This window comes from Suncus etruscus, chromosome 15, assembly GCF_024139225.1.
Source record: "Suncus etruscus isolate mSunEtr1 chromosome 15, mSunEtr1.pri.cur, whole genome shotgun sequence".
NCBI lineage: Eukaryota > Metazoa > Chordata > Mammalia > Eulipotyphla > Soricidae > Suncus > Suncus etruscus.
In genome coordinates, this window is record NC_064862.1 from 82,562,271 (window position 1) to 82,588,909 (window position 26,639).

At 52.5% G+C, this 26,639-nt stretch overlaps 2 protein-coding genes across 4 annotated transcripts in view; one reads left to right on the top strand and one right to left on the bottom strand.

Moving 5' to 3' along the window:
• Positions 1 to 230: 230 nt before the first annotated feature.
• On the top strand, positions 231 to 3,873 carry FGF22 (fibroblast growth factor 22). The gene is made up of 3 exons (XM_049788748.1): positions 231 to 447; positions 3,371 to 3,474; positions 3,679 to 3,873. The coding sequence occupies exons 1-3, from the start codon at positions 231 to 233 to the stop codon at positions 3,871 to 3,873; spliced, it is 516 nt and encodes a 171-aa protein (XP_049644705.1).
• Positions 3,874 to 4,679: 806 nt separating this feature from the next.
• The window catches only part of RNF126 (ring finger protein 126), a 66,775-nt gene continuing 44,815 nt past the window's right edge, over positions 4,680 to 26,639 (bottom strand). The window contains exons 2-10 of one of the 3 annotated variants that reach the window (XM_049788743.1): positions 10,893 to 10,979; positions 7,095 to 7,153; positions 6,934 to 6,997; positions 6,595 to 6,839; positions 6,178 to 6,246; positions 6,033 to 6,102; positions 5,714 to 5,807; positions 5,527 to 5,642; positions 4,680 to 5,439 (exon numbers count right to left, since the gene is read on the bottom strand). In XM_049788743.1, coding sequence (XP_049644700.1) covers positions 5,290 to 5,439; positions 5,527 to 5,642; positions 5,714 to 5,807; positions 6,033 to 6,102; positions 6,178 to 6,246; positions 6,595 to 6,839; positions 6,934 to 6,997; positions 7,095 to 7,153; positions 10,893 to 10,967 — 942 coding nt within the window. In that variant the 5' untranslated portion in view covers positions 10,968 to 10,979 and the 3' untranslated portion in view covers positions 4,680 to 5,289. Of the gene's footprint in view, positions 5,440 to 5,526; positions 5,643 to 5,713; positions 5,808 to 6,032; positions 6,103 to 6,177; positions 6,247 to 6,594; positions 6,840 to 6,933; positions 6,998 to 7,094; positions 7,154 to 10,892; positions 11,023 to 26,639 lie in introns of those variants that run through there. The other 2 variants (XM_049788744.1, XM_049788742.1) reach the window with 2 other exon arrangements.

A 26,639-nucleotide genomic window follows, 5' to 3' on the forward strand; every position in this document is an offset into this window, starting at 1 on the left:
ACAAACGCGCGTGGAGCCTGGACCCTGTTTTTAAGAAACGGGCCCCGCCCCTGCGACGCCCCCAGACCACGCCCCGCCATCGGAGCGTTTCATTGGTCGTCTGTCCACACGGCCCCGCCCCCGAAGCTCCCTATTGGTTCGTGCCGGGGCCCTGCCCGGACCGCGCGAAGGCAGAGCCCGGGGACCCGCGCCGAGCTGCCAAGTGCGGGTGGCGCGCGGGGCCGCGGGCCATGCGCCGCCGTCTGTGGCTGGGCCTGATGTGGTTGCTGCTGGCCCGACCGCCTAGCTGCTACGCGGGGACCCCAAGCGGGCCTAGGAGACCTCGCAGCTACCCACATCTGGAGGGCGACGTCCGCTGGCGGCGGCTCTTCTCTTCCACGCATTTCTTCCTGCGCGTGGACTCCAGGGGCCATGTGCAGGGCACCCGCTGGCGTCACAGCCAGGACAGTGAGTACGCCGTCGGCGACAGCCTGGGGGGAGGGTTGTCACACCTAGGGATGGTCTCATGTCTCACCCCAGGGATGAGGGTGAGACTTCACCTATCCCGAGCCTCAGTTTCCCCTACTGTAAAAGTTGTCATTCTTGGAGGGCAGGTGGCAGGAGTGATAGGACAGCGGTGGGAGGGGCGCTTGCTGTGCACGGGGTTCGATTCCCAGCAACCCCCCAGATGCCAGGAGTAATTTCTGAGTGCAGAGCATTGCTGGGTGTGGTCCAAACCTTTCCCCAAATCCCCATCCCCAGCCCCCCCAAAGTTGTCAGCCCATCTCAGGGTGAGGGTCACAGATGAAGTTTCTAGCTCCTGGCTAGGCAGCAGAGAAGTGATCACTGTGGCACAATCCTGACTGGCGTGGGGGCGCACTCACAAAAGGGAAACTGAGGCTAAAGGAAGGGTCCTGGCTAGTTGTCACCTAAGGGGAGACTGAGCTAGTACCTAAAGCCAGAACCAGACTGAGCTGACCACAACTCACTTCTTCCTAGACGCCCACTTGACACATAAGGAAACTGAGGCACAGGCAGACAGATGACCTGCCCCAGATCACCCTGGCAGGGATTTGGGGGGTGCAATGCCAGAGAGCTGGCATGCCTGTTTCCGGCCCCACGCCCAGAGTACTGGAGGCACTTCATATGTGCCAATGCTATGTCTGAGGGATGAGGGCACACAGAAGATTGCGGGGAGACCAGGGAGGTGGGTGTGACCCCACAGGCTGTGCTGGCTCCCCAGAGCCACTGTCCGGGCCAGGCTTAGTACTGGCCACAACCTGGCCTGAATCACTGCCATTAGGGCAGATAATCACCCCAACCCTCCCAGCTGCTTTCATCTGTAGCTTCCAAACCCTCATTAGGTTCCTGAGACAAGGACAATGACAGGGGACTGGCCGGGCCGGTCCCTCCGTGGGGGCCCTGGACAGGCAGAGTGGCCTCTGGTAGAGGAGAAGCCTAGATGTCACAGACTATCTGAGAGTCACTGTTCCCCACATCCCGTCCAGCCAGAGGTGGGATGATAGCAGGTAGTGTGGCACTGAGCAGGGCTGGCAGTTCTGCTGTGCATTTATTTGGGGGTTCTGAGTTAGGCTGGTGATCTGGGCAGCTATGGGAGATCCCAGGGGGGACCAGCTTTCCTGGGAATCTCAGCCAGAGAGGAAAGGGAAATCTTCAAGAAATTGAGAAATGGGGCTGGAGCGGTGGCACAGCAGTAGGGTGTTTGCCTTACACGCAGCTGACCCAGGACAGATCTCGGTTCGAGCCCCGGCGTCCCACATGGTCCCCCAATTCAGGAGCGATTTTGAGCACAGAGCCAGGAGTAACCCATGAGTGTCATTGGGCGTGCCCCCCCAAAAAAAGGTAATTGAAAAATAGAATGTAAAGGGCTGGAAGTATAGTATAGTATAGTATAGTATAGTATAGTATAGTATAGTATAGTATAGTATAGTATAGTATAGTATAGCAGGGAGGGCACTTGCTTTGTACACATCTGATCCAGGCTTTGACCTCTGACATCCCAGAGGGTTCCCCCCACGCTCACCAGGAGTGGTTCCTGTGTGCAGAACCCAGAGTAAATTCTGAGCACCACTGGGTGTGCCCCCCCCCCAAAAAAAAAAGAACTTGGTGCTGGAGTGATAGTATGGCAGGTAGGATGTTTGCTTACATGCGGTCGACCCCGTTCACCTGGCTTGGGTCCCCAAGCTCCACCAGAAGTAATTCCTGAGTTCAGAATCAAGAGTAACCCCTGTGCACTACTGGGTGTTGCCCTAACACCCAACGAAAAAAACAAAACTATTTTTTCTCTCTTCCCTCCTTGAACCCACACTTAGTTCTTCAACCCCTTGAGAGATTAAGGGAGGATACAGGGGTTTGTACCAGGAGGTCGACTTGGGCAGAACTTCCACTGACCCCTGGCTGAAAGAAATAGTCCAATGGCCCCCTTGGGCATGGGATGAGCATCCAAGCCTAGATTTAAGAAAGGATGAGGCCCTATGGCTGCCCCCACTATCACCTAAACGTTCTGGATTGGAAAAACATGGCTCAGTGCTCAGGGGAGCTCATCCAGGGGAGGGATGGAACCCAGAGCTTGAGCTACATGTCCCAGGCCTCATTTCTCACTTCTGGGAAGTGGGTACAGCCAGACTATCCCTCCTGGAGTTGTGCCATGAGCTGAGAGTAGAGGAGTAGTGTTAGCAGATACAGTGATGGGGAAGGCTCCCTGATCTGCATGTCTTGCATCCCGGATTATTCTTCCTGATCCCTCACAGCCCTTGACTTCTCCAGAGCTGCCCATAGCTCCACCAGGGCCTCCAGAGACAGCCTGACCCCTACATCACAGGGCAGCCCTGGTGGCATCTGTGTGGTCACCAGGCAGTTTCCTGCACCCAGTGCTGGGCAGGTAGATAATGGGGAACTTGGCACTGAAGCTTGAGGTAAAGAGGAAAGAAAAACAAGAAAGAAGGGTGATGGTGGTGGGGGACTCGAAGTGATAGCACAATGGGGAGAGCATTTGCCTTGCATGCAGTCAACCTAAGCTTGATCTCTGGCATCCCATAGGATCCCCAGAGCATCACCAGGGGTGATTCCTGAGTGCAGAGCCTGGAGTAACCCCTGAGCATCGCTGGGTGTGGCCCCCAAAGAAAACAAATAAAAAGGATGGAGTTGGAGAGTACAGGGGTTAAGGCATGATCTGAGGGGAGGGGGTCCTGGCGTCCCCCCTACCTCCAGGATGTAAGAATTTATGTGCCTCTGGCCAGTGGCAAACCCACAGTGGAATGAGGCCAGGACCAGAATGAAAATAGGAAAAAAAAAAAAAGGAGGGAGAGAGGGAAGGAGACCAAGAGGTGCCAGGAAGGTGATCAGTCCTTGATGAAGTCCTTTTCCACAGGTGTTATTGAAATCCGTTCCATCCGTGTGGGTGTCGTGGCGCTTAAGGCAGTTCACACGGGTTTCTATGTGGCTATGAATCGCCGAGGCCGCCTCTATGGGTCGGTGAGTGGCAGGGCAGTGGGTGGGCGGGGTCTGATTTGGCGGGCGGTCCCAAGGTGACAGGTGGGCGGGGTCTGACCGAGTGGGCAGTCCCAACGTGGGGAGTGAAGTCAATCCAAAGGCAGGATCAGGCTGGTGGGCTGAGACATCCGGTGGGCGGGACTGCATGGATCCCAAGCCTTCAGTTTCTGTGTCCTCCCCACTCAGACCGTCTACACCGCGCACTGCAGGTTCCGGGAGCGCATTGAGGAGAACGGCTTCAACACGTATGCCTCACTCCACTGGCGTCACCACGGCAGGCCCATGTTCCTGGCGCTGGACGGACGCGGTGTGCCACGGCGTGGAGGCCAGACTAATCGGCATCATCTGTCCACCCACTTCTTGCCTGTCCTGGTCTCCTGATACCCGGACGCTGGGATTCTGAAGTTGCCGGGCAGGGTCCAGTTCACCCCAGAAGCATGAGCATGTCTCCTGTGCCCTGGATTCGAGGATGATGGCCAGGGATCCCTGCTGAGAGCTCCTCAGAGGAAGCCCGAGAGGGATGCGAGGAGTGTGGTCAGGGGCTGAGCCCCAGCACCCCCAGACCTGGTTGGCGTAGCAGCAACACAGAGCAGGTTAGGTGGGGTGTTTGAGGCAGCAGTGGGGATTCAGAGGAGCTGAGATGAAGTCAGGGTGACAGATGGTGCTTGCATGTTCCCCGTGGGACATAGGGGGTGGCCTGAAAGAAGGGAGCATCATGGGGTGTAACCCCAAAACCAAACAGAAACGTGAGACTCGGATCATCTCTCCTCCGTTATCAGCACCAGGGAGAGGTTGTGGGCTGGGAGGGTGCGCCTTAGGACTATTTGGTGGGTTCCCTGGAGGGCCCCCGGAGACACCTGCACACCGCCAGCTCCTTAAGACACACAACAGAAGCCACCGGGGCGTTTGAGCTATTGGCAGTGGGCGCAGGAGGAGCCCGCAGGCGAGGTCTGCAACAGGCTCCAAAGCGGCTGCCTGGTGAAAACGGGTGGTGCGTGGTGCCACCGATGACGTAACTTCAAACTCTCGGCTGGGACTGGTCCTGCAGCAGGTCTTGAACCTGGGGGTGGATGTCACTGCTGTCCAGGTGACCAGCTTGGCTCAGCTGGGTCGGTGCCAATGCTACCCCCAAGAACAGCTGCCCACCTGCACCCCACGCACCCAGCACAGAAGACACCAAGCATGTCTGCTTTCTAAGTAGGTGTATTTTTAAATAGCTTTTGAGATACAGATTTATTTTTTTCTTGCCTTTAAAAAAAGTCTGCAGAGCAGTTTTTTCTTTTTGTAGTTGTACTTCTGGTTTTGCTGGTCATCGTTCTGGTCCTGGCCCTCTCCCACTGGAGGCTCACACTGGCCAGAGGCACGGGAATTCTTACATCCTGGAGATGGGGGGGGGCGCCAGGGGCCTCCCCACAGATCATGCACCTGGCTCATATGAGCTAAACGTCCGTTTATTCCAAAGCAGTAATAATTTAAAATTATAAAAACCTTTCCCGCTGCTGAACAGGTGGAGGAAGAGGGTGGACAAACGGGGACCAAGGTGCGCCAGGGGCATGGGTGGGGTGGGGGAGGAACCCCTGAGCCCCAGCATGGCTGTCCCTTCGGAGGAAGCCGAGCACCACACTTCTCCCCTCAGTCCCCGGAGATGGCGAACATCCTGCCACTGCCTACAGCTGTGGAAGGCAGCAAGGCCCACAGTCCAGGAGTGGGGGGAGCCCTGTTTGTGTGGAAGCTGCGGGCCAACCCCCTGCCCCCAATGAGCTGGGCATCTGATCTGGGCCCCAGAGTGGGGGAGGCTCAGGAACTGCCGGATGGATTCTCATTGCTCGGTGAAGACGAGGAAGACGAGGAGGACGAGGAGGGGAAGTTGACACCCGTCAGGCCTGGGGGATTGGTGGCCGTGTTCTGGCCCGTGAGGCTCTTCCGGCAGACGGGGCAGCTGTCATGCTGGGAGGGAAGATGGGAGGGGGGTTTTCAGGACAGGGCATGAAGGTGAGATACTGGGGTGCCCTAACCAAGCTGGGCGCCACTTACCTGCTCCAGCCAGGGCACAATGCAACCGTCATGGAAGAGGTGGTTACAGGGCAGCTGGCGGACCTGCTCACCCAGTGCGTAGTCATCCTTACACACCGGGCACTCCAGGCCGGAGCCTGCAGGACAGGGTTTCAGTGCCATGCCCGGGACACCCCCACCCTCCCGCTGTCACCCCAGGGAGGCTCACCTACGTGCTCCTCTGTGACAGGGATGGTGGGGAGGGTCTGGATCTTCTCTTTGTCGGCAGGCGGAGGGCCTGTGTTCTCAAACTGATTGAGGAGCTGAAAGACAGGAGGGCCAGAGTGCCCGTCACCTGCAAAAGCCCCAAGGCCACGCTTGTTGGGCTCCCAGGACGACCCCTGGGGGGGAATCCCAGGTCCACCACCAACCCCTGCCACCCTTCCATGAGAACACAAGAGAACAGAGCCAGCACAAGGCCTTGGGGTGAGGGGAAGGTCAAACCTTCCTCCGCCCAGAGCCCTATCCCGTCCCAGGAACCCCCATACCTGTGTGATGATGGTATCCAGGCCAGTGGCCCCCCAGGCATAGTCCATTGGGTTTGAGTGCAGGACACCCCTGGGCAGAGAAGGGCACGTTCAGGCAGCGATGAGACACAGAGGGCATGCGGGGCCTATCCCCCCACTAACTCACCAGGGGCCCAGACCCAGGTTGGGGATAGTGGCCGGAGTGATGATGCCGTTCACCAGCTGCTGGATGATCCTGGGACAGAGAAAGGTGGGCGGTCACAAGGCAGCTCGATCGGAAATAGGGTTTTTATTTTATTTTCAAGTTTATGTATGCGTCACCCCTGGTGCTACTCAGGGTCACTCCTGAATGTGCTCAGGAATGACGTGATGTTCAGGGACCCTATGGGATGTAAGGGATTGAACCTGGGTCGGGCACATGCAAGGCAAGTGCCCTCTCCACTGTCCTATCACTCTGGCCCTAGGAAAGAGGATTTGGAGCTCTGTGGTCTCAGGCCCCAACACCCCTCCCAGGTAAAGGGGGGACAATTAATGGGGGGCCCACCCCTGTAGAAAAAAAAGCAGGGCACACAGATGGCCTCACCCTTCCAGCGTGGGGACCCCTTCGTGCCGGCCTGTAGTTCGCCGCGCCGTGAGGCGAGCGCGGGGCTGCCGGGCGCCATAGCGGTGCCGCGAGTGCTGCTCCCGCTCCCGCCGAGTGTCAGGGTCCCGGGTCTCTTCGGCCTGCGGGCCTGGGGGGAAGGTGGGGATCTCGAAGCTGTCATCGAAGATGCCGAAGGCAAACTGGCCATAGCCCTGCGGCAGCGTGAACAGGTGCTGGTCCACATTCTGGGGGTGGGTGAGAGGGGAGAGGGTGGCTGGCCTGGGGGAGGGGGACAAACGGGACACCCCAAGTCTCAGGATGAGAGGGGTGTCTACTCACCTCGAAAGACTGCCTGCTCTGCTCAGGGGGTGCTGTGGAGGGAGTGGAACTGTTCTCTGTGCTCCTGTGGGGACACACGGGGGCTGGTCAGCGCTGGGGTCCCCGTCTGGCCCCCCTCAAGCACCTGCCTGAGCACAGTGGCCACCTGGTGGGGCTGGTACCTGGTCTCTTCTGGAAGCTCCTCAATGAAGCCAGACTCGCATCTCGGGCAGATGTAATCCTGTGGGAGGGGATGGCTGTGAGCTGGACTTGGGGGCAGAGCTGGGAGAGGCTGAACCCCTCATGAACCCCAGATCGGGGTGCACCAGCTGTAGAGGTGTACATGTTTCACACTGGGACCGCATGCCCTCTTTACCCCCCAAGTCAAGGCTGGGTCCAATCTTGGGGAGTCCTGCCTACCCCAGTCACAGGCTCGGGGTCCCACCCCAGACAAGGTCTGCAGAGTTTGGCCGGAACTCAAGAGAATGCCCAGCACCCTGGCCCTCCCTGACTTACGCACTATATGGGTTCCTCTGTGACCCCTCACAGAAGCCCAGGTGACCACAGGCCACTGGGGACACACACAGGACAGAAATAAGGCTGTCACATGCCACTCCCCACTCTCCCCTTCCCATGCCACTCCCCACTCTCCCCTTCCCATGCCACTCCCCACTCTCCCCTTCCCATGCCACTCCCCACTCTCCCCTTCCCATGCCACAGGAAGTAGAGGCCGGGCCAGAGGCATGGACAGCCACAGGCCATAGGGCATAAAATACCAGTAGCGGGGCCAGAGAGGTGGCGCTAGAGGTAAGGTGTCTGCCTTGCAAGCACTAGCCATGGAAGGACCTCAGTTCGATCACCCCTCATCCCACATGGTCCCCCCCCCAAGCCAGGGGCAATTTTTGAGCGCTTAGCCAGGAGTAACCCCTGAGCATCAAACGGGTGTGGCCCAAAAAAAAACAAAAACCAAAAAAAAAAAAAAAAAAGAATACTAACCCCCCCCCCCCCAGTTCCCAAAGACTAGTAACCCGACTTCACAGGCACTCACAGGCACCCACGCGGCGGCTCTCATAGAAAGGGGGGCGGGGGTGCAGAGCGAGGACCTGGCCATGGAGGCAGACAAGGAACAAGCGCGTTCTTGGTGAGCCAGGCAGGGCCCCCACAGGATGCAGGCTTCACCGCAGGGCGCGCCCCAGAAGATTCGACCCCACACCCAGCCTGAGCCCCACATACAGCACATCCCAGCAGCCCCCACATCTCCCACGGCGGATAGACTGGTGGGTAAGCTCTGCCCCTGCCGACACACTGGGAGCTGGGGACACTCATGGAAGGCAACAGGCCCCCAGGGTGGGATCCATGGATGGGAACATTCCAAACAGGGCTCCAGCCCCCCAAGAAGTAGTTGTCTGGGACTTGGGAAATGAAGGTGGATGCTCATACAATATTCTAGAACCAGGAAAAGGTAGTGGCGCCAAAGTGTCTCATCAAACTTCAGCACCAATGGCCACAACAAGGGCATCTCAGACTACAAAAATCTGTGGGGAAGGGGCTGGAGCCAGAAGACAGCAGGGAGGTTGCTTGCTTGCCTTGCATACAGCTAACACGGGTTCTTTTCCCAGCATCCCATAGGGTCCCCTAAGCACCACCAGGCGTGATCCCTGAGCACCAAGCCAAGAGTAACCTGTGAGCACCCCAGGTGAGGCCCAAAAACTAAACAAGAAAATCAGTGGTGATGTGGGGGGCCTGGGACTCCTTCTGTTGCCCCGCAACAGGAGACCAAGGTTGGTACCAGAAATCAGTCGCCCCTTCTCTCTCCCTGCGAGCTTGTCCACGCCCCCACAATCTGCCAGGGGTTCCCCTATGTCTGCCGGGGTTCCATCCCTCACCTCCCCCAGTTGCAGAAGGAAGTTAAATTTAAATCTCTGGCCAGGAGGCCTCTGTGCACCAGTAGCCCCAGAAGAGACAGCACTGGACAGGGCCTGTGCAGAGCTTTTGGACAACAGGCGCCCGCTGCGGCCTTCTCAGGGAACCCCCTGGCACGCACAGGGCCCCCAGTCATGGGGTCGCTCTGTCAGACCAGCATTTCTGCTCCCCCAATAGCTACCTGGCTTGCCCCTCGCAGAAGTCGGTCTCTGCTCAAACGTCACCTCCCGGCCGCCAGCCTCGGTTTCCCCACCTGTAAATGGAGGATGGCCTCAACACCTGGGGCCGGAGGCTGGCATTGCCCAGGCCTGCCCATCACTTGGAAGGCCTGAGCCCTAAGAACTAGTCACCTTCTCCCACAGGACCCCACCCATGGCCCCCACCCACTGTGGACACCAGAACACCTTAAGTGACAGACGAGACTCCGGCAGACATAGGGGTGGCCCTCCCACGGCACCCCTGTTGACTACCCCTCTCCTTCAGAAGGGAGTTCAATGTGGAGCAGTTGGGGAAACTGAGGGGGAGCCAAAGGCTGCAGGCCCCAGGGTCTGGCGGTTGCAGAACTATGTGACCTAAAGCACCAGGCAGCCCCACCACCCAGGGTAAGTTGGCAGCTTCCTTGAAAGATCACCAGGGTAGACACTAGCTTTGCACATGGCAGACCCAAGTTCAAGCCCTCAAGCCCCATCTGAATAAAGAAACAGGAGTCAGTCCTGAGCACCACACCAGGGTGTGGCCTCAATATCCTCCCCCCCCCCAAAAAAAATCACTAGAATGTTTATCTCCGAACCCCAAAAAGCAACACCCATCACTGCCAGGCTCCCAAACCCAGTTCAGGGGGCCTGGATGCAGATCCCTCCTGTTAGCAGTCCCAACAGCACTACTCCAAACTGGTCCCCTGAGGAGAGGACCCTCAAAACTTAACCCTGGAAGTGGGATGTCCCCCAACAACACAGCAGTCGGGCAGGGGCCAAGATTGAAAAATGGAGGGATAGGTAGGGGGTGGGGGTTAACGGGAGGGTTCTCTCCCCTAGCTGGGGGCTGCTCCGGGGGGAACCTCGCTGGGGGAAAAAGGGGACAAGAGGGTACCCAGGTGCTCAGCCAGCTCAGGAATCCCAGCATCCGCCTTCCAGCTCCCCAGGAGGCCAAATCCCCCGTAGGCCCAGCACCGCAGATTTGGGGAGAACCACGCCTCGGCCTCTAGGAGCTCCCCGAGCCGGCCTGTCGGCTTCTGAGGCTGGGGCCTCCTCCCAGCTTAGGAAGGCCAAGAGCAAAGCCCTCGCGGGTGCCAGGACACCCCTCGATGGACCGAAGAGGGGGAGCCGACGGACCTACCACCCACCCCATCCCACCACCCCACGGCGAAGTCAAGTCACAGTCGTGGGCGCCGCTAGCAGCCACCCCGCGCTAACAGGCACAGAAAGGGGAAGTGTCGGGGCCGGGGTGGGTGAAGAAATTGTTGCTTTTGGGGGGCAAGCCAGGGAGCCATCACTGCCTCCTGCAGCCCAGCTGGGGGTGCCCCGGCGAGGCCACCTGGCTCAGCCACACTCCGAGCCGAAGCGAAGCGAACCGAACCGAACCCAAGCCGCGCGCCGTTGACAACACCCACACCCTCAAGCGCGCGCCCCCAGACCCCCGGCGAGAGGTCACCGCTGCCTGGTGGCCACCGGGATGGGGCGCCTGGGTAGGCCCCGAGCAGCCCCCCGGTGGGCCGAGAGGTCAAGGGTCCTCGTGGCCCAAGGTCACATGGCCGAGGGACCCCTGAGCCCCGCGAGATCGGACCCCCCGAGGGCCTGGCCACGAGTGGGGCGCACGGGGAGCCGGAAGGGCCGGCGCGGGGCTCCCAGGGGGCCGGCCTGGCGCCCCAATGCAGGCCTTTGGGGGGGCCCTGGGCTGCTGGACTGCGGGGCGCGGGGCCCCGAACCCCGGCAACGAGCAGCCCCAAGCCCCGAACCCCAAGATCCGAGGGGGGCAGCAGGCGGCCACGCGGCCTCAGTTTCCCCACCCGGGCACGCGCCGGCGCCCGCGGGAAGGGCTCGACCCTCCCCGGGCCTCACCGGCAGGCGCGGCACGATCTCGGCCGAGCAGCAGTGGCAGAAGTAGCGTCCGGGCTGCGGCGACGCCTCGGCCATGGCCGCCGCCGCCTCCTCCTCCTCCTCTTCCTCCTCTGCCTCCTCCTCCGCGCCGCCCGCCCGCCCGGCCCCCGCGCGGCGCCCGCCGCCGGCCGTTTGCTGCTCCCTCGCCGGCCGCCGCGCACGCGCACGCGCACGCACACGCTCACGCACGGCGGAAGCGCCCCCGGGGCGCGCGGGAGCGAGGAGCGGCGACGGTAGCCGCCGAGGATCTAAACTAGTAGAAACGGGAGATAGGCGGAGCCTTCGCGTTGAGGGGCGGGGGTCTGGTTTCCTCGGCAACCGGGGCGTGGCGAGCCGGGCTCGTGGGCGGGGCCTGCATGAGGCGGATCCGAGTCTCCTAGCAACTCGGAACGGGGGGGGGGGGTAAAAGGAGGGAGGAGGAGATGGTAGGGGCGGGGCTAAAGGCGTGGTTTTGTCTCCTTGGCAACCCGGCTCTGACGCGGGGCGGGGCTAGGGGCAGGGCTAATGGCTTAGCGGCGCGCCGGGGCGGGGCCTTCGAGGGGCGGGGCCAAGCCTCCCTAGCTAGGGCGGGGATGGAGGAGCGAGGCCCAACTCCAGATGTGGCTAAGGCACCCTACTGGTTTTGGGCCACACGCTCAGGGACCACTCTTGGCGGGATCAGGGACCTAATGAGATGCGAAGAGCAAAACCTGGTTGGCTCTGTGTCAGGCAAGCTCCAGCCCATCCTAGTTATTTCTATGGGGGAGGGAGGGTGCCACAGCAGGGGATGCTCAGGGTTGACTCCTGGCAGTGATGGGGAACCCTGTGGGATGCCAAAGATAGAACCCGGGTTAGCCACGTGCTATCTCTGCTTGCCCCATCAGTGATATTCTGGAGTATAGACAGGAGGGCTCCTGCCTGCATTCTATCCCAGGCATCCCATAGGGCCCCTTACGCCCACCAGAAGTGATCCCTGAGTGGAGAGGCCAGGAGTCAGCCCTGAGCATCATTGGGTGTGGTCCCCAACAAACAAAACAGTTTTTTTTTAAACAAAACAGTTTTTGAAACAACAGTAACAAGTACATTATGAAGTAAAGAGAGGGCAGGAGAGGCTAAAAAGATTGGAGCAGAAGGGGCCAGAGAGATATCATGGAGGTAGGGCATTTGCCTTGCATGCAGAAGGACGGTGGTTCAAATCCCGGCATCCCGTATGGTCCCCCGAGCCTGCCAGGAGCGATTTCTGAGCATAGAGCCAGGAGTAACCCCTGAACGCTGCCGGGTGTGACCCAAAAACTAAAAATAAATAAAAAAAAAAAAAACCTGGAGCAGAACACCTTGCTTAGCATGTGCCCACCTTGGGTTCGAGGTTCAATTCCCTGCAGAAGAGAAGCAAATGCAGGAGGAAGTGAAACTGGTGGGGAGAACCCAAAGTGGCTGCCAGGTGTTCGGAAGCGCGACTGAGACAGGTGGATGGCTCTTCCAGGTCGAGACCTTTGAGCCAGGACTGGAAGATGTGAGAAAAAAAGAAAGTCCCTTGCAGCTCCGCCCTTGAAATTGAACCAGAGCCAAAGATGTTAGAGCAACCTGCCAGGGCTTTGCTGGGGAAAATGCATGAGCCTTTTCATGCACAAAAGATTGGCGTTAGGGTTTTGAGAAATAAAGAGTGGTAAAGGGAGGTGAGCTTCCTGTAGAACGTGCACTGGGTGTCCGGACACTGAGAAATTCAAAATGGGCCAGAGGAGAGATAATAGAGTGAGTGCCTTCATGCATCTATCTGCAGCAGCTATGACCTGAGTCCTATCCCCAGCACCCCAGATAGTTCCAGAAGTGATTCCTAAGATCAAAGTACTGAACACAGCTGGGTGTGGCCCCAAAAGAACAACAACAACAACAAAAAGGCTAAGAACCAATGTGTGTGCCACTCCCAGAATTTAATCCCCAAAGATGTTGGAACCATTTACATAAGACAAGACTGTGGCCTGAACAGGTACCTGGTACTGAGGGCGCCTTTGGTCTGGGATCCCTGCCAGCCAGTCGCCCTGGCACTGGTTCATTGGCACCCAAATGCTTTGTCTGTTGTCTGTCTATGACCCCAGGGATCAGAAGGGATGGGGGATGGCTGAAGCGTTGATTTGTGCCCCTGTATCCACCCCAGCTCTGAGAGGACCAGGCACTACTATATATAAAACAGTTTCATATGCTTTCTCTTCATTTTTGTTTTGCTTTGGAACCACATCTGGAGATGCTTAGGGATTCCTCCTGGCTCTGCACTCAGGAATTGCTCCTGCTCAGGGGACTACGTGAAATGCCGGGGATTGAACCTGGGTTCACGGGCAGGCAAGGCAAATGCCTCACCCACCGTGCTAATGCCCCAGCCCAGGATTTTTAGCATTTCATAGTTGTTGTTTGGGGGGTCACACCTGGCAATGCTCAGTCAGGGATTACTCCTAACTTTGCTCTTAGGAATCAATCACTCCTAATGGTGCTCAGGGGATCTTATGGGATGCTGTAAGACAAGTGCCCTTCCCCTGTACTCTAACTCTGAGCCTGGTTTCTCAACAATTTAAAATAGGTTTTTGAGGGTCCTGAGCACAGCATTTTTCTTGCACATGGTCCACCCAGGTTGGACTCCTAACATCCCACATGTTCCCCTCAGCCTGCCAGAAATTTTCACACCGCCTCCCCCTTATACTTGAGCAAATGAAACTAGGGGGGAACGAATGAATGAGTCAATGAACGAGCGCCCTGTGTGTTTGGAACAACAGGAATACTAACAGGGAGTCCTGCAGGGTCACTGACAGTTCATTCCCACAACCCACGGACTACACTCCGCACCCCCTCACCCCGCTCCACCTCCTCCCTGGTAATGAGAAAGTAAAGTACCAACTGCCACTGACAAATCTATCCTCAACCTGATGGAAATAACTTTTTTTTTTGGTTTTTGGGTCACACCCAGCAGCACTCATGGATTACTCCTGGCTCTACACTCAGAAATCGCGCCTGGCAGACTCGGGGGACCATTTGGGATGCCAGGATTCGAACCACTGTCCTTTGCATGCAAGGCAAACGCTCTACCTCCATGCTATATCTCTCCGGCCCCTGGAAATAACTCTTATTCCTGCTCTCCCCACCCACCCTTTCAGATGGGGAAACTGAGGCTCAGGGAGGCGGGCACGTGCCCAAGATGGCAGCTTCAGGTTTGAGCAAGGCTGACTCCTGGGATGCTAGGGCAGTGCACAGACCTGACTGATTTGTGATTTTTGTTGATTTGTTCCAGCAGTCAACAACTGGATCTGCCAATTTCCTTCATGCCCACCCCAGCAGAGGAGCTCGCATGTGATTGGCTAAAAACATGGTTTTGTTTAAACCAATGACTAGTGAGGGGTGTGGACGACTTCACTTGGCCCCTATATTGGAAGCTTCATTGTCCTTATGATTGAGGGTCAGGCCCGTATGTACTCCTACCCTTCCTGCACAAAATTAAAATTAGGTGCCTCTGAGGGCTAGGGAATGGCATGGAGATGCTTGGCAAGGAAGGAGCTTAGCAGGAGCTGGAAGCCCTGGATCCCAATCAATTAGGGTCGATTTGAGATTGGCATACAGACAACCCGGGCTCGATCCCTGGCATCCCATATGGCAAGAGTGATTTATGGCAAAGCGAAAAGTAACCCTTGAGTACCACTGGGTGTGGCCCCCCAAAAAAAAACGAAAGAAAAAATAACTCTTTAGGGAGCCAGAAGCCATGGTTGAGGGGTGGACACAAGAAAAGGGGTCGGGTCTGCCTTGCAAGCGCTAGCGTAGGACGGACCGAGGTTCGATGCCTGGGCGACCCATATGGTCCCCCCAAGCCAGGGGCGATTTCTGAGCGCATAGCTAGGAGTAACCCCTGAGCGTCAAACGGGTGTGGCCCAAAAACCAAAAAAAGAAAGAATGTAAGAAAAGGGGTCGGGACTGGAGATATAGTACAGCAGGGAGGTCAGCTCACCCACCCGGGGATGAGCCCCAGCATTCCATATGATTCCCCCAAGCCCTATGAGCAGTAATGTCTCAGTGCAGAGTCAGGAGTAACTTCTGGACACTGCCATAAGAACATGAATTCATATAAAAATAACCAATTAGGGCCAGAGAAGTAGCACAGCGGTAGTTTATTTCCCTTGCATGCAGAAGGATGGTGGTTCGAATCCCGGCATCCCATATGATCCCCAGAGCCTGCCGGGAGCGATTTCTGAGCTTAGAGCCAGGAGTAGCCTCTGAGCCACCGCCATGTGTGGCCCCAAAACCAAAACCAAAAAAAAAGATAAATTAAAAAAAAATAAATGACAGGGGGCCAGTGAGGTGACGCTAGAGGTAAGGTGTCTGCCTTGCAAGTGCTAGCCAAGGAAGGACTGCTATTCGATCCCCTGGAGTCCCATATGGTCCCCCCAAGCCACGGACAATTTCTGAGCGCTTAGCCAGGAGTAACCCCTGAGCATCAAAAGGGTATGGCCCCCCAAAAATAAAAAAAAATGACAATCATCTTAATGCCAAAGAAAGAGTAAGGCATTCACTTTGCATCTGGCTAACCCCAGTATGAATTCCCAGCATCACATATTGCTCTCTGAGCACCACCAGGGGTCATTCTTGAACACAGAGCCAGGAGTAGCCTGTGCTTGTACCACAACTGGGAGAATCCCTTCCAACCAACTCAATTAAAAGGCATCAACTTCTTGGGGAAGGAGTTCAAGCATGGCTAGATCCAGCACCTCCCACCCAGATGTTGCCGTCTTAGCTCAATGTCCCATGGGGCTGGCCCCTCCCTATCCATTATCAGGACCACCTGCAACTCCAGTCCCACGTCTCTCAGACAAGATCTGGAGGTCCCTTCCCCAGTTTCAGTATTGTCTTGCTGAATGGCAGATAGACTGAGCTTTGGTTGGTATTCACTTTTGGGATTATCTTATTTTGGGAGGGGCACACCCAGCTGTGCCCAGAGCTGACTTCTGGCTCTGTGCTCAGTGGATCACACCTACCAGGGCTCAGGGGAGTCCCTAGGACTGGGGTCTCAAACTCACGGCCCACGGCCCTTCGTACAACATTATGTGGCCTGCGGCGGGCCTTCAAATATTGCAGTATTCTCGATTATTGGCTTACCGAATAATCGCAATAAAAATCACATTAGTAAGAAAAAAATCGCATTAAATGGGCCCGGAGAGATAGCACAGCGGTGTTTGCCTTGCAAGCAGCCAATCCAAGACCAAAGGTGGTTGGTTCGAATCCTGGTGTCCCATATGGCCCCCAGTGCCTGCCAGGAGCTATTTCTGAGCAGATAGCCAGGAGTAACCCCTGAGCACCGCCGGGTGTGGCCCAAAAACCAAAAAAAAAAAAAAAAAAAATCGCATTAAACATTCACATAACCCGAGCAGTTCCGTTCGGGGTATGCAAATGTTTAATTTGATTTTTTGTTATTTTTTTCTTACTAATGCGATTTTTTTTTTTTTTTTTTTTTTTTTTTTTTGGTTTTTGGGCCACACCCGACAGTGCTCAGGGGTTACTCCTGGCTGTCTGCTCAGAAATAGCTCCTGGCAGGCACGGGGGACCATATGGGACACTGGGATTCAAACCAACCACCTTAGGTCCTGGATCATATGGGACACCGAGATTCGAACCAACCACCTTAGGTTCTGGATTGGCTGCTTGCAAGGCAAACGCCACTGTGCTATCTCTCCGGGCCCTAATGCGATTTTTTTTATTGCGAATATTTGGTAAGCGAAATCCCTTATGCGGCCCTGCCTCACCCCGACTTTGCCTCCTGTGGCCCCCAGGTAAATTGAGTTTGAGACCCCTGCTCTAGGAGGTGCTAAGGATGGAATCCAATTCAACCATGTGCCAGGCCAGCACTTACTCCACTATCTTATCTCTCTAGCACATCATTTTCCCTTCTGCCCTCTGGATAGTTCTGGAGGTCATAAATCTGAGCCAAAGCTTCTGGAGCTAAAGTCAAGGTATGGGCAGAGCAGAGCTGCATTCCTCTGCAGCAGCTCCAAAGGAGACTCTGTTCTGTACTTTTTCCAACCTCAGAGGCCGCCCACATTCCTTGGCTCACGGCCTCTTCCTCCAGCAGCTTCCAAGCCAGTCATGGTAGATCAGGTCTTTCTCTGTATTTGATCACTGAAGCTACAGACGAGTGTTGAAGAAACCTGCAACACCTCTCGGCATTTGGATAATCCCGAAAGAGTCCTCCATTCAGAGAGCCGTATTTTATTCATTTTTTTTTTTTTTTTTTTGGTTTTTGGGCCACACCCGGTGACGCTCAGGGGTTACTCCTGACTATGCGCTCAGAAGTCGCTCCTGGCTTGGGGGACCATATGGGACGCCGGGGGATCGAACCGCGGTCCGTCTCCTAGGCTAGCGCAGGTAAGGCAGGCACCTTACCTCGAGCGCCACCGCCCGGCCCATTATTCATTTATTTTTATTTTTGCCACATGCCACGATGCTCAAGGGTTACTCCTGGCTCTGCACTCAGGAATCACTTCTGGCAGTGCCCAGGGGACCCTATGGAGTGCCAGTGATTGAACTCGGGTCAGCAGCATGCAAGGCAAGCGCCCTTTTCGCTGTGCTATCTCTCCTAAAGCACAGCTAAAGAGCCTTAAATGAGCTCCATCTGTCAAATCTAGGGACTGGAGAAATAGGACAGCAGGTAGGGTAGAGCATGCAGGTGATGCATGCTCAATCTTCTGCATCCTGCATGTTCCTTTGAGCACCACTAGGAGTGATCCCTGAGTGCAGAGCCAGGAGTCAGCCCTGAGCACTGCTTGATGTGGTCCCAAAACCAAACCAAAAACAAATTCGGGGCCAGAGAGGAGTCAGAGATTCTTTTTGCTTAATTGTTTTTCTTTGTTTTGGGGCCACAGCAGCACTCAGAGGTTACTCCTGGCTCTGTTCTCAGAAATTGCTTCTGGCAGGCACAGGGGATCATATGATAGGATGCTGAAATTTGAACCGTAGGTCCTGGGTCGGCTGCTTGCAAGGCAAACATCCTACCATTGTGCTATTTCTCTGGCCTCTGCCCTCCCTTTATTTATTTATTTATTTATTTATTTATTTATTTATTTATTTATTTATTTATTTATTTTGGTTTTTGGGTCACACCTGGCAGCACTCAGGGGTTACTCCTGGCTCCACACTCAGAAATTTCTCCTGGCAGGCTCGAGGGACCATATGAGATGCCGGGATTCAAACTACCGTCCTTCTGCGTGCAAGGCAAACGCCCTGACTTCATGCTATCTCTCCGGCCCCGCTTTTTAAAATTTCTTTAGCAACCAATTTCATTTTGCTTCGGTTTTGGGACCATACTCAGAACTGATACCTCGCTCTGTGTTTAGGGATCACTCCAGGCAGGACTTAAGGACCCCATGGGTGCCGGCAATCGAACCCAGGTTGCCCTCATGGACTGGGAGAATCCTACCCGCACTATCCAGCTCTTCTCAACTACTGTAGCTATATATTTATTTTATTTATTTATTTTTTTTTGGTTTTTGGGTCTCACCCGGCAGTGCTCAGGAGTTACTCCTGGCTCCATGCTCAGAAGTCACTCCTGGCAAGCACAGGGGACCATATGGGACGCCGGGATTAGAACCGATGACCTTTTGCATGAGAGGCAAACGCCTTACCTCCATGCTATCTCTCCGGCCCCATTTTTTTTTTTTTGCTATATATTTATTTATAATGGTTTTTGGGCCACACCTGGTTGTGCTCAGGGGTTACTCCTGACTGTGTTGTATTTGAAAACATTTCCATAAGATTATTCTTTGCAAAAAAAAAAAATTATTCTTTGCCTGTTGTCCCACCTTGGCCTTCCAGATGGGGGCGCTGTTGAGAGCAGAATAAATAGTGTGGGAGCGAGGTGTTCAGGATCTTTTGGCAGTTCACTGGCTGGCTCCAGGTGTTTTTTGGAGCTGGTAGTAGGCTGACAAAGGACTCTCTGCACCCAACCTTTTTACCCCTTTACCCTCCTGTCTGTGTGGATTATTTGCTGCAGATAAATATTACCAAGATCTCCCTCCAAAAGGGGACAAGGGGATGGGAATCAATTTCTCCTTCTGGGAGCTCTTTGAGGATACACAAATAACCAACAAAGGAATAAACGGGACCCCACAGGTGGGGCAACAAATGGCGCACTAACAAGCTAAGTGAAATGCTTTACTGGAAATTTCCTCTGGAGACCCTTGGATGGCTTCTGTGGTTAGTCATGTTGATTGTGCCACCTTGTTTCAAACACATTGGTTCTGCATCCCTCAAGTGGATTATTCCGTCTTGTTTTCATCCGTCTTGTTTTCAACCCCTGAGCGCTAGGGAAAATCATTGCCGTTATACTCCAATATTTGCCTCTCCTGCATAGTCTCCATCCGTCATAGTTTGTGGAATTTCTGAGTGGGCTAATACTGTTATGGTGAGCATAGGTATTGGCTGGTGTTGAGGAAATAGAAAATGTAAAAATAGTGAGGCTAGGGCCCGGAGAGATAGCACAGTGGTGTTTGCCTTGCAAGCAGCCTATCCAGGACCAAAGGTGGTTGGTTTGAATCCCGGTGTCCCATATGGTCCCCAGTGCCTGCCAGGAGCTATTTCTGAGCAGACAGCCAGGAGTAACCCCTGAGCACCGCTGGGTGTGGCCCAAAAACCAAAAAAAAAAAAGAAAAAGAAATAGGCTAAAACCAGTATGGATAATAAGGAAATCTATCCGACAAAAATCCAAACCAAGGTGCAGGCTGACAAATTCAGAACCACCAATCAAAAATATAGGCAATTTTCCTGCAAAAACTACAACTCGGGAAAATAATTTAGAAACTCACGATCCAAATCCAAATCTTTTTTTTATTAATTATCTCTTTCTTCTTCTCTTTTTTTTTTTTTTTTTTTTTGTTTTTTGGGCCACACCCTGCGTGCTCAGGGGTTACTTCTGCCTGTCTGCTCAGAAATAGCTCCTGGCAGGCACGGGGATGTGGGGGGGGGGACCATATGGGACACTGGGATTCGAACCAACCACCTTTGGTCCTGGATTGGCTGCTTGCAAGGCAAACGCCGCTGTGCTATCTCTCCAGGCCCCAAATCCAAATCTTAACACTAATACCAACCTCCGGTGCTAAGTCCATAAGTGAATCCTGATTCTGTTCACAGAATTGAACCACATCATACCACATTTCAGACCTCAGAGCCCTATTTAGTAATTCTGCTAATCTAGCCTCAGTCCTGTTACACGAAGTAAATGTTTCAACTTATGAACTCCTTGAGATGGAAGATATAGATTAGTTTAAGAAAGCAGGGGCCAACGAGGTGACACTAGAGGTAAGGTGTCTGCCTTGCAAGTGCTAGCTAAGGAAGGACTGCGGTTTGATCTCCCAGCATCCCATATGGTCCCCCCCAAGCCAGGGGCAATTTCTGAGCACTTAACCAGGAGTAACCCCTGAGCATCAAATGGGTGTGGCCCAAAAACCCAAAAAAAAAAGCATGTAAAGATTTTGGCCCAACATCTCCATACTAAGAATTTGGTGTCATAAATTACATTGGATTCTGTATGATTTTTTTAAAAAAATGCTGACATATGCCTGCCATCTAAACAGCAAACCGAATGGGAAATGTTATATGCAGAAGGCATAAAATCCAAATTATATAGCCCGGATGGAACAAAAAAAGAAACAAGTGGCAGGGGTCAATTTCTCGTATGAATTATTGATGGCAGAAAATCAATATGCAGGGCTCAGAGAGATAGCACAGCGGTGTTTGCCTTGCAAGCAGCTGATCCAGGACCAAAGGTGATTGGTTCAAATCCCAGTGTCCCATATGGTCCCCCGTGCCTGCCAGGAGCTATTTCTAAGCAGACAGCCAGGACTAACCCCTGAGTAATGCTGGGTGTGGCCCAAAAACCAAAAAAAAAAAAATCAATATGCAGATGTTCGGGCACAAGCTGCTTTACCTAAGGAAATCTTTAAAATAATTAAAGAGACTACATTGTCTTCATGAGAAAAAAATGATACTAACAGCACTGGTGAAGGAACCTTTTTAAAAATTACCCAAGGCTCCCATGAACCATATGTAGAGTTTGTGGGTAAGCTTAAAGATGCTCTGAAAATACAAATCAAAAATGAGGAGGTGGGGCCGGCGGTGGCGCTAGAGGTAAGGTGCCTGCCTTGCCTGCGCTAGCCTTGGATGGACCCCGGTTCGATCCCCCGGCGTCCCATATGTTCCCCCAAGCCAGGAGCGACTTCTGAGCGCATAGCCAGGAGTAACCCCTGAGCGTCACCGGGTGTGGCCCAAAAACCAAAAACCAAAAAAAAAAAAAAAAAAAGAGGAGGTGAGAAGATTTTTTGTATGCCTATCAAAATGTCTATGATATGTCCCAACCACCAGCAAACTTGAACTCCGTACAACCCTTCACGGTTACCAAAGGCACAATGCCTTTCTCCCCCCCACACACACACACAAAGCACTTTCCAGAAACCAGGGCTTTGCCCAAAATGCAAAAAAGGCAGACACTGGGCGAAAGACTACAGATCCGGAAACCTCATTGATAATAACCTCAGGAGAAGCTTAAACACAGTCCCCAGGAGGCAAATCAACTGCTACCATTTTGGAAAAGGGGGGGGGGGATGTTAAAAGAAATTGCCGACTTCTTTTAAATTCAGCTCCTCAAGGACACACATACAAGATGCAGGGAAACACCCACAGGGCCTCCCCCAGGCCCTTCCAAATCAGGGGCATAGCTCACAGACAATAATTCTTCCCAGCCCAGCCCAAGGAAATACATCACAATTAGGGAATTAATTCACAGGACTGCAGGGAGCGAGGGATTGGACATAGTATGCCCAGAAGACATTACAATTTACCCAGGAGCATACCCTTATATGTTAAAAACTAGCATTGTGGGCCCGGCACCCCCAGATACAATGGGATTGATTCTTGGCAGAAATTCTCTCAGAATACAGGGTATATCAATAACCACTGGTGTCACTGACTCAGATTCAATGGGAGAAATCATTGTAGTTATTACTGTACCAGTTTAGAAACGGGGGAGCAGTTGCCCAGGTTGTGATAGTGTCAAATGTGGGAAATCAGATAAGAAAAGAATTCGAGGTTTTGGAAGCACAAATCCGGGTGCTTCCCACAACCCACTCGTGGCTCTGCTTACTACATTAAGAGACGAAAACCCAATGATCAAACTTCACTTGGAAGGGCGACCTTTTGATGGTATGATAGATTCGGGTGCACAGGTTACCCTAATATCTGATAGAGAATAGCCAGAAAATTGGCCTCTCCAGGAAATCCCATATTCTCTAGGAGTAGGAGGTTTAAGTTCCTGTTTGCTGAGTACAAGGACTATGGTGTTTTATGGCCCAGAAAATCAAAGAACTATAATCAGACCTCACGTGGGCCCATTCTCACCATCCCTGTGGGGCCGTGACCTACACAAACAGTGGAATGCAGAATTCCACATCCCACTAGCTCCAGAAGAGCCCGAACCTTCTCTTGATTTAAAAACCAAAAATTTTTTGTAGGGGCCACTACCAGAAAAACCCCAGCACCAATAAAAATAAAATAAAAATCTGACGAACCAATTTGGACAGGCCAGTGGCCCCTTAACACTGATAAATTAAAGGTGCTGACAGAATTAGTGGAAGATATTAGGAAGATATGTCCTAAAATTAGGACATATTGAACCTTTATTTTTCTCAATGGAATTTGCCTATATTTACTATAAAAAATGTAATCTGGAAAATGGAGACTTTTGATGGATCTTAGAGCTGTAAATCTATCCATGATACCTATGGGCAAATTGCTGACTGGTTTACCATCACCTGTAATTATTCCAAAGGAATGGCCACTAATTATAATTGATCTGAAAGACTGCTTCTGCCATATTCCTATTCACCCAGATGATAAAAAACATTTTGCATTTTCAGTTCCTTCTCTCAATAATACTCATCTCTGCAGATGGTTCCAATGGACTGTTCTCCCCCAGGGCATGCTGAATTCCCCAACAATGTGCCAGGTTTTTATAAAATTTTGTAAGATAAGATTTTGAGCTTTGCTGGTGAAAAATTTCCTCAAGCCATGATCTTTCATTATACAGATGATATCTTGCTCACAATGAACAATGAAACAGATTTATAGGACTTATACTCTTATGTTATTGACTGTTACAAAAATCAGGACTAAGAATAGCTTTAGAAAAAATATAAACTATGCCACCATATCAATACTTGGGTTTTATTTTGGACTGAACATCAATAGGTCCACAAAAAATTTCATTCAAAAAAGAAAACCTCTGGGGCCAGAGAGATGGCGCTAGAGGTAAGGTGTCTGCCTTGCAAGCACTAGCCAAGGAAGGACCGTGGCTCAATCCCCTGGCATCCCATAGGGTCCCCCCAAGCCAGAGGCGATTTCTGAGCTCCTAGCCAGGAGTAGCCCCTGAGCCTCAAACGGGTGTGTCCCCTCCCCCCCCAAAAAGAAAGAAGACCTCAAAACACTTAATGATTTTTCAGAGACTTTTAGGTGACATAAATTGGCTCCATCCTGTGTAGAGAGCTGTCTAATCTGTTTAAAACTTTGGAGGGTATCCTGCTTTAGAAAGCCCGAGAAATTTAACACCTGCCAAAAATGAATTGGACATCTTCTTAAACAGATTACACAAATCATTTCTCTTAAGATTCCTCCTGGAAGACAAGGTATTTCTGTTCATCTTCCCTACAACAGAAACCCCCACGGCGGCCTTGATGCAGCAGGCAGGACCTTTGGAATGGGTTTATTTACATAACAAACAGCCTCGCCTCACTTTGTAGTCTCTCACTTGCAACTGATTTCAGAACTGATTATCCAAGTGAAACTCAGATCTATATCTCTACTAGGTTTCAACCCAGATATAGTTTTGCCAATACCAAAAAAGGAAATTGAGTCAATATTGCCTCTTTTTTTGGTTTTTGAGTCACATCCGGCAGTGCTCAGGGGTTACTCTTGGCTCCAGGCATAGAAATCGCTCCTGGTAGGCTCAGGGACCAAATGGGATGATTCGAATCAATGACCTTCTGCAAGAAAGGCAAATGCCTTACCTCCACGTTATCTCTCCGGTCAGCCTCTTAATGAATCTTAATGAATTCATCTCTTTTTTTTTTTTTTTTTTGGTTTTTGGGCTACACCCAGCGGTGCTCAAGGGTTACTCCTGGCTGTCTGCTCAGAAATAGCTCCTGGCAGGCACGGGGGACCATATGGGACACCAGGATTCAAACCAACCACCTTTGGTCCTGGATCGACTGCTTGCAAGGCAAACGCCGCTGTGCTATCTCTCTGGGCCCATGAATTCATCTCTTAATGAATCTTAAAGAACCCTCTCAGATTTCACAGGAGAAATATCCTCCCATTATCCAGCAGGAAAAATTTGGGACTTTTTTTTTTTTTTTTTTTTTTTTTGTCGTTTTTGGGTCACACGTGGCAGTGCTCAGGGGTTATTCCTGACTCCAGGCTCAGAAATTGCTCCTGGCGGGCACGGGGGACTGTATGGGACGCTGGGATTCGAACAGATGACCTCCTGCATGAAAGGCAAATGCCTTACCTCCATGCTATCTCTCCGGCCCCAACTTGGGACTTTTTTTTTTTTTTTTTGTGGTTTTTGGGTCACGCCCGGCAGTGCTCAGGGGTTATTCCTGGCTCCATGCTCAGAAATTGCTCCTGGCAGGCACAGGGGACCATATGGGACGCTGGGATTCGAACCGATGACCTTCTGCATGAAAGGCAAACGCCTTACCTCCATGCTATCTCTCCAGCCCCCAACTTGGGACTTTTTAAAGAAAACTCAGTTTGTTATTTCTTTTTTTTTTTTTTTTTTTTTTTTGGTTTTTGGGCCACACCCTGTGACGCTCAGGGGTTACTCCTGGCTATGCGCTCAGAAGTTGCTCCTGGCTTCTTGGGGGACCATATGGGACGCCGGGGGATCGAACCGCGGTCCGTCCTAGGCTAGCGCAGTCAAGGCAGGCACCTTACCTCCAGCGCCACCGCCCGGCCCCATGTTATTTCTTTTTCTTTCTTTTCTTTTCTTTTCTTTTCTTTTCTTTTCTTTTCTTTTCTTTTCTTTTGTGTGTGTGTGTGTGTGTGTGTGTGTGTGTGTGTGTGTGAGTTTTGGGTCATACCCGGCAGTGCTCCGGGGTTATTCCTGGCTCCAGGCTCAGAAATTGCTCCTGGCAGGCACGGGGGACCATATGGGACACCGGGATTTGAACTGATGATCTTCTGCATGAAAGGCAAACGCCTTACCTCCATGCTATCTCTCCGGCCCCAGTTTATTTCTTCAATTGTTCGGGATTCCCCTATTCCCAATGCCAAGGTTTTGGTTTTTATTTTTACATCGATGGATCCCAAAATGGAAAAAGAGGAATAACCAGGGACAACATTAATATGACCATAGATACCAAATATAAATCTGCACAGACAGTTGAATTAGCAACATTAATTTACCTATTAGAAAATGTATCTGAAGCCATGAATATCGTTGCCTGATTCTTTGTATGTGTTAAATTTATGTCCTGTAAAAGCCACTGCCTCCCTTAATGCTAATAACCCGATCATACAGAATTTACTTAAACAATTACAACAGCTTCTTCAAAAACTAACTGAACCCATCAGGTCTTCCAGGACTGATGGCTCTGGAAATAAAATTGCTGACTTGTTAGCAATGCCTATATTTAAATCATCTGTAGAGGAACATTCAGCTCTACACACAAATGCTCGCCGTTTACATGTGAATTACCAAATTCCATGGAGGCAAGCTAGAGAAATTATAGAAAACTGCAACATCAGGCCTGGAGCGATAGCACAGCGGCGTTTGCCTTGCAAGCAGCTGATCCAGGACCAAAGGTGGTTGGTTCGAGTCCCGGTGTCGCATATGGTCCCCGTGCCTGCCAGGAGCTATTTCTGAGCAGACAGCCAGGAGTAACCCCTGAGCACCGCCGGGTGTGACCCAAAAACTAAAAAAAAAAAAAAAAAAAAAAAAAGAAAGAAAACTGCAACATTTGTGCACTGTTAACAAAAAAGACCTTCATAACAGGAGCAAACCTAAGACACTTACAGTCGAACGAACTTTGGCAAATGGATATAACTCAAACAGATTTGTTTCCAAGAAAATCTTATCTTCCTGTTGTGGTGGACACATATTTTCGGTTTATGTGGGCAATCCCTATGTCTTCTCAAAAGTCTAAGGCTGCTTGTAGTTTTCTTTTAGTGTTTTTCTTTGATGGGTATTCTGTATTCTATAAAAACTGATAATGGGGGGCCCGGAGAGATAGCACAGTGGTGTTTGCCTTGCAAGCAGCCGATCCAGGACCTAAGGTGGTTGGTTCGAATCCCGGTGTCCCATATGGTCCCCCGTGCCTGCCTGGAGCTATTTCTGAGCAGACAGCCAGGAGTAACCCCTGAGCACCGCCAGGAATGGCCCAAAAACAAAAACAAAAACAAAAAACTGATAATGGACCAGCCTATATTAGCAAAACTTTTGAATTTTTTTGTAAAAAATGCAGATAAGACTTTTTTTTATGTTTTTGGTTTTGTTTTTGGACCACTCCCGGCGGTGCTCAGGGGTTACTCCTGGCTGTCTGCTCAGAAATAGCTCCTGGCAGGCACGGGGGACCATATGGGACACCGGGATTCGAACCAACCACCTTTGGTCCTGGATAGGCTGCTTGCAAGGCAAACACCGCTGTGCTATCTCTC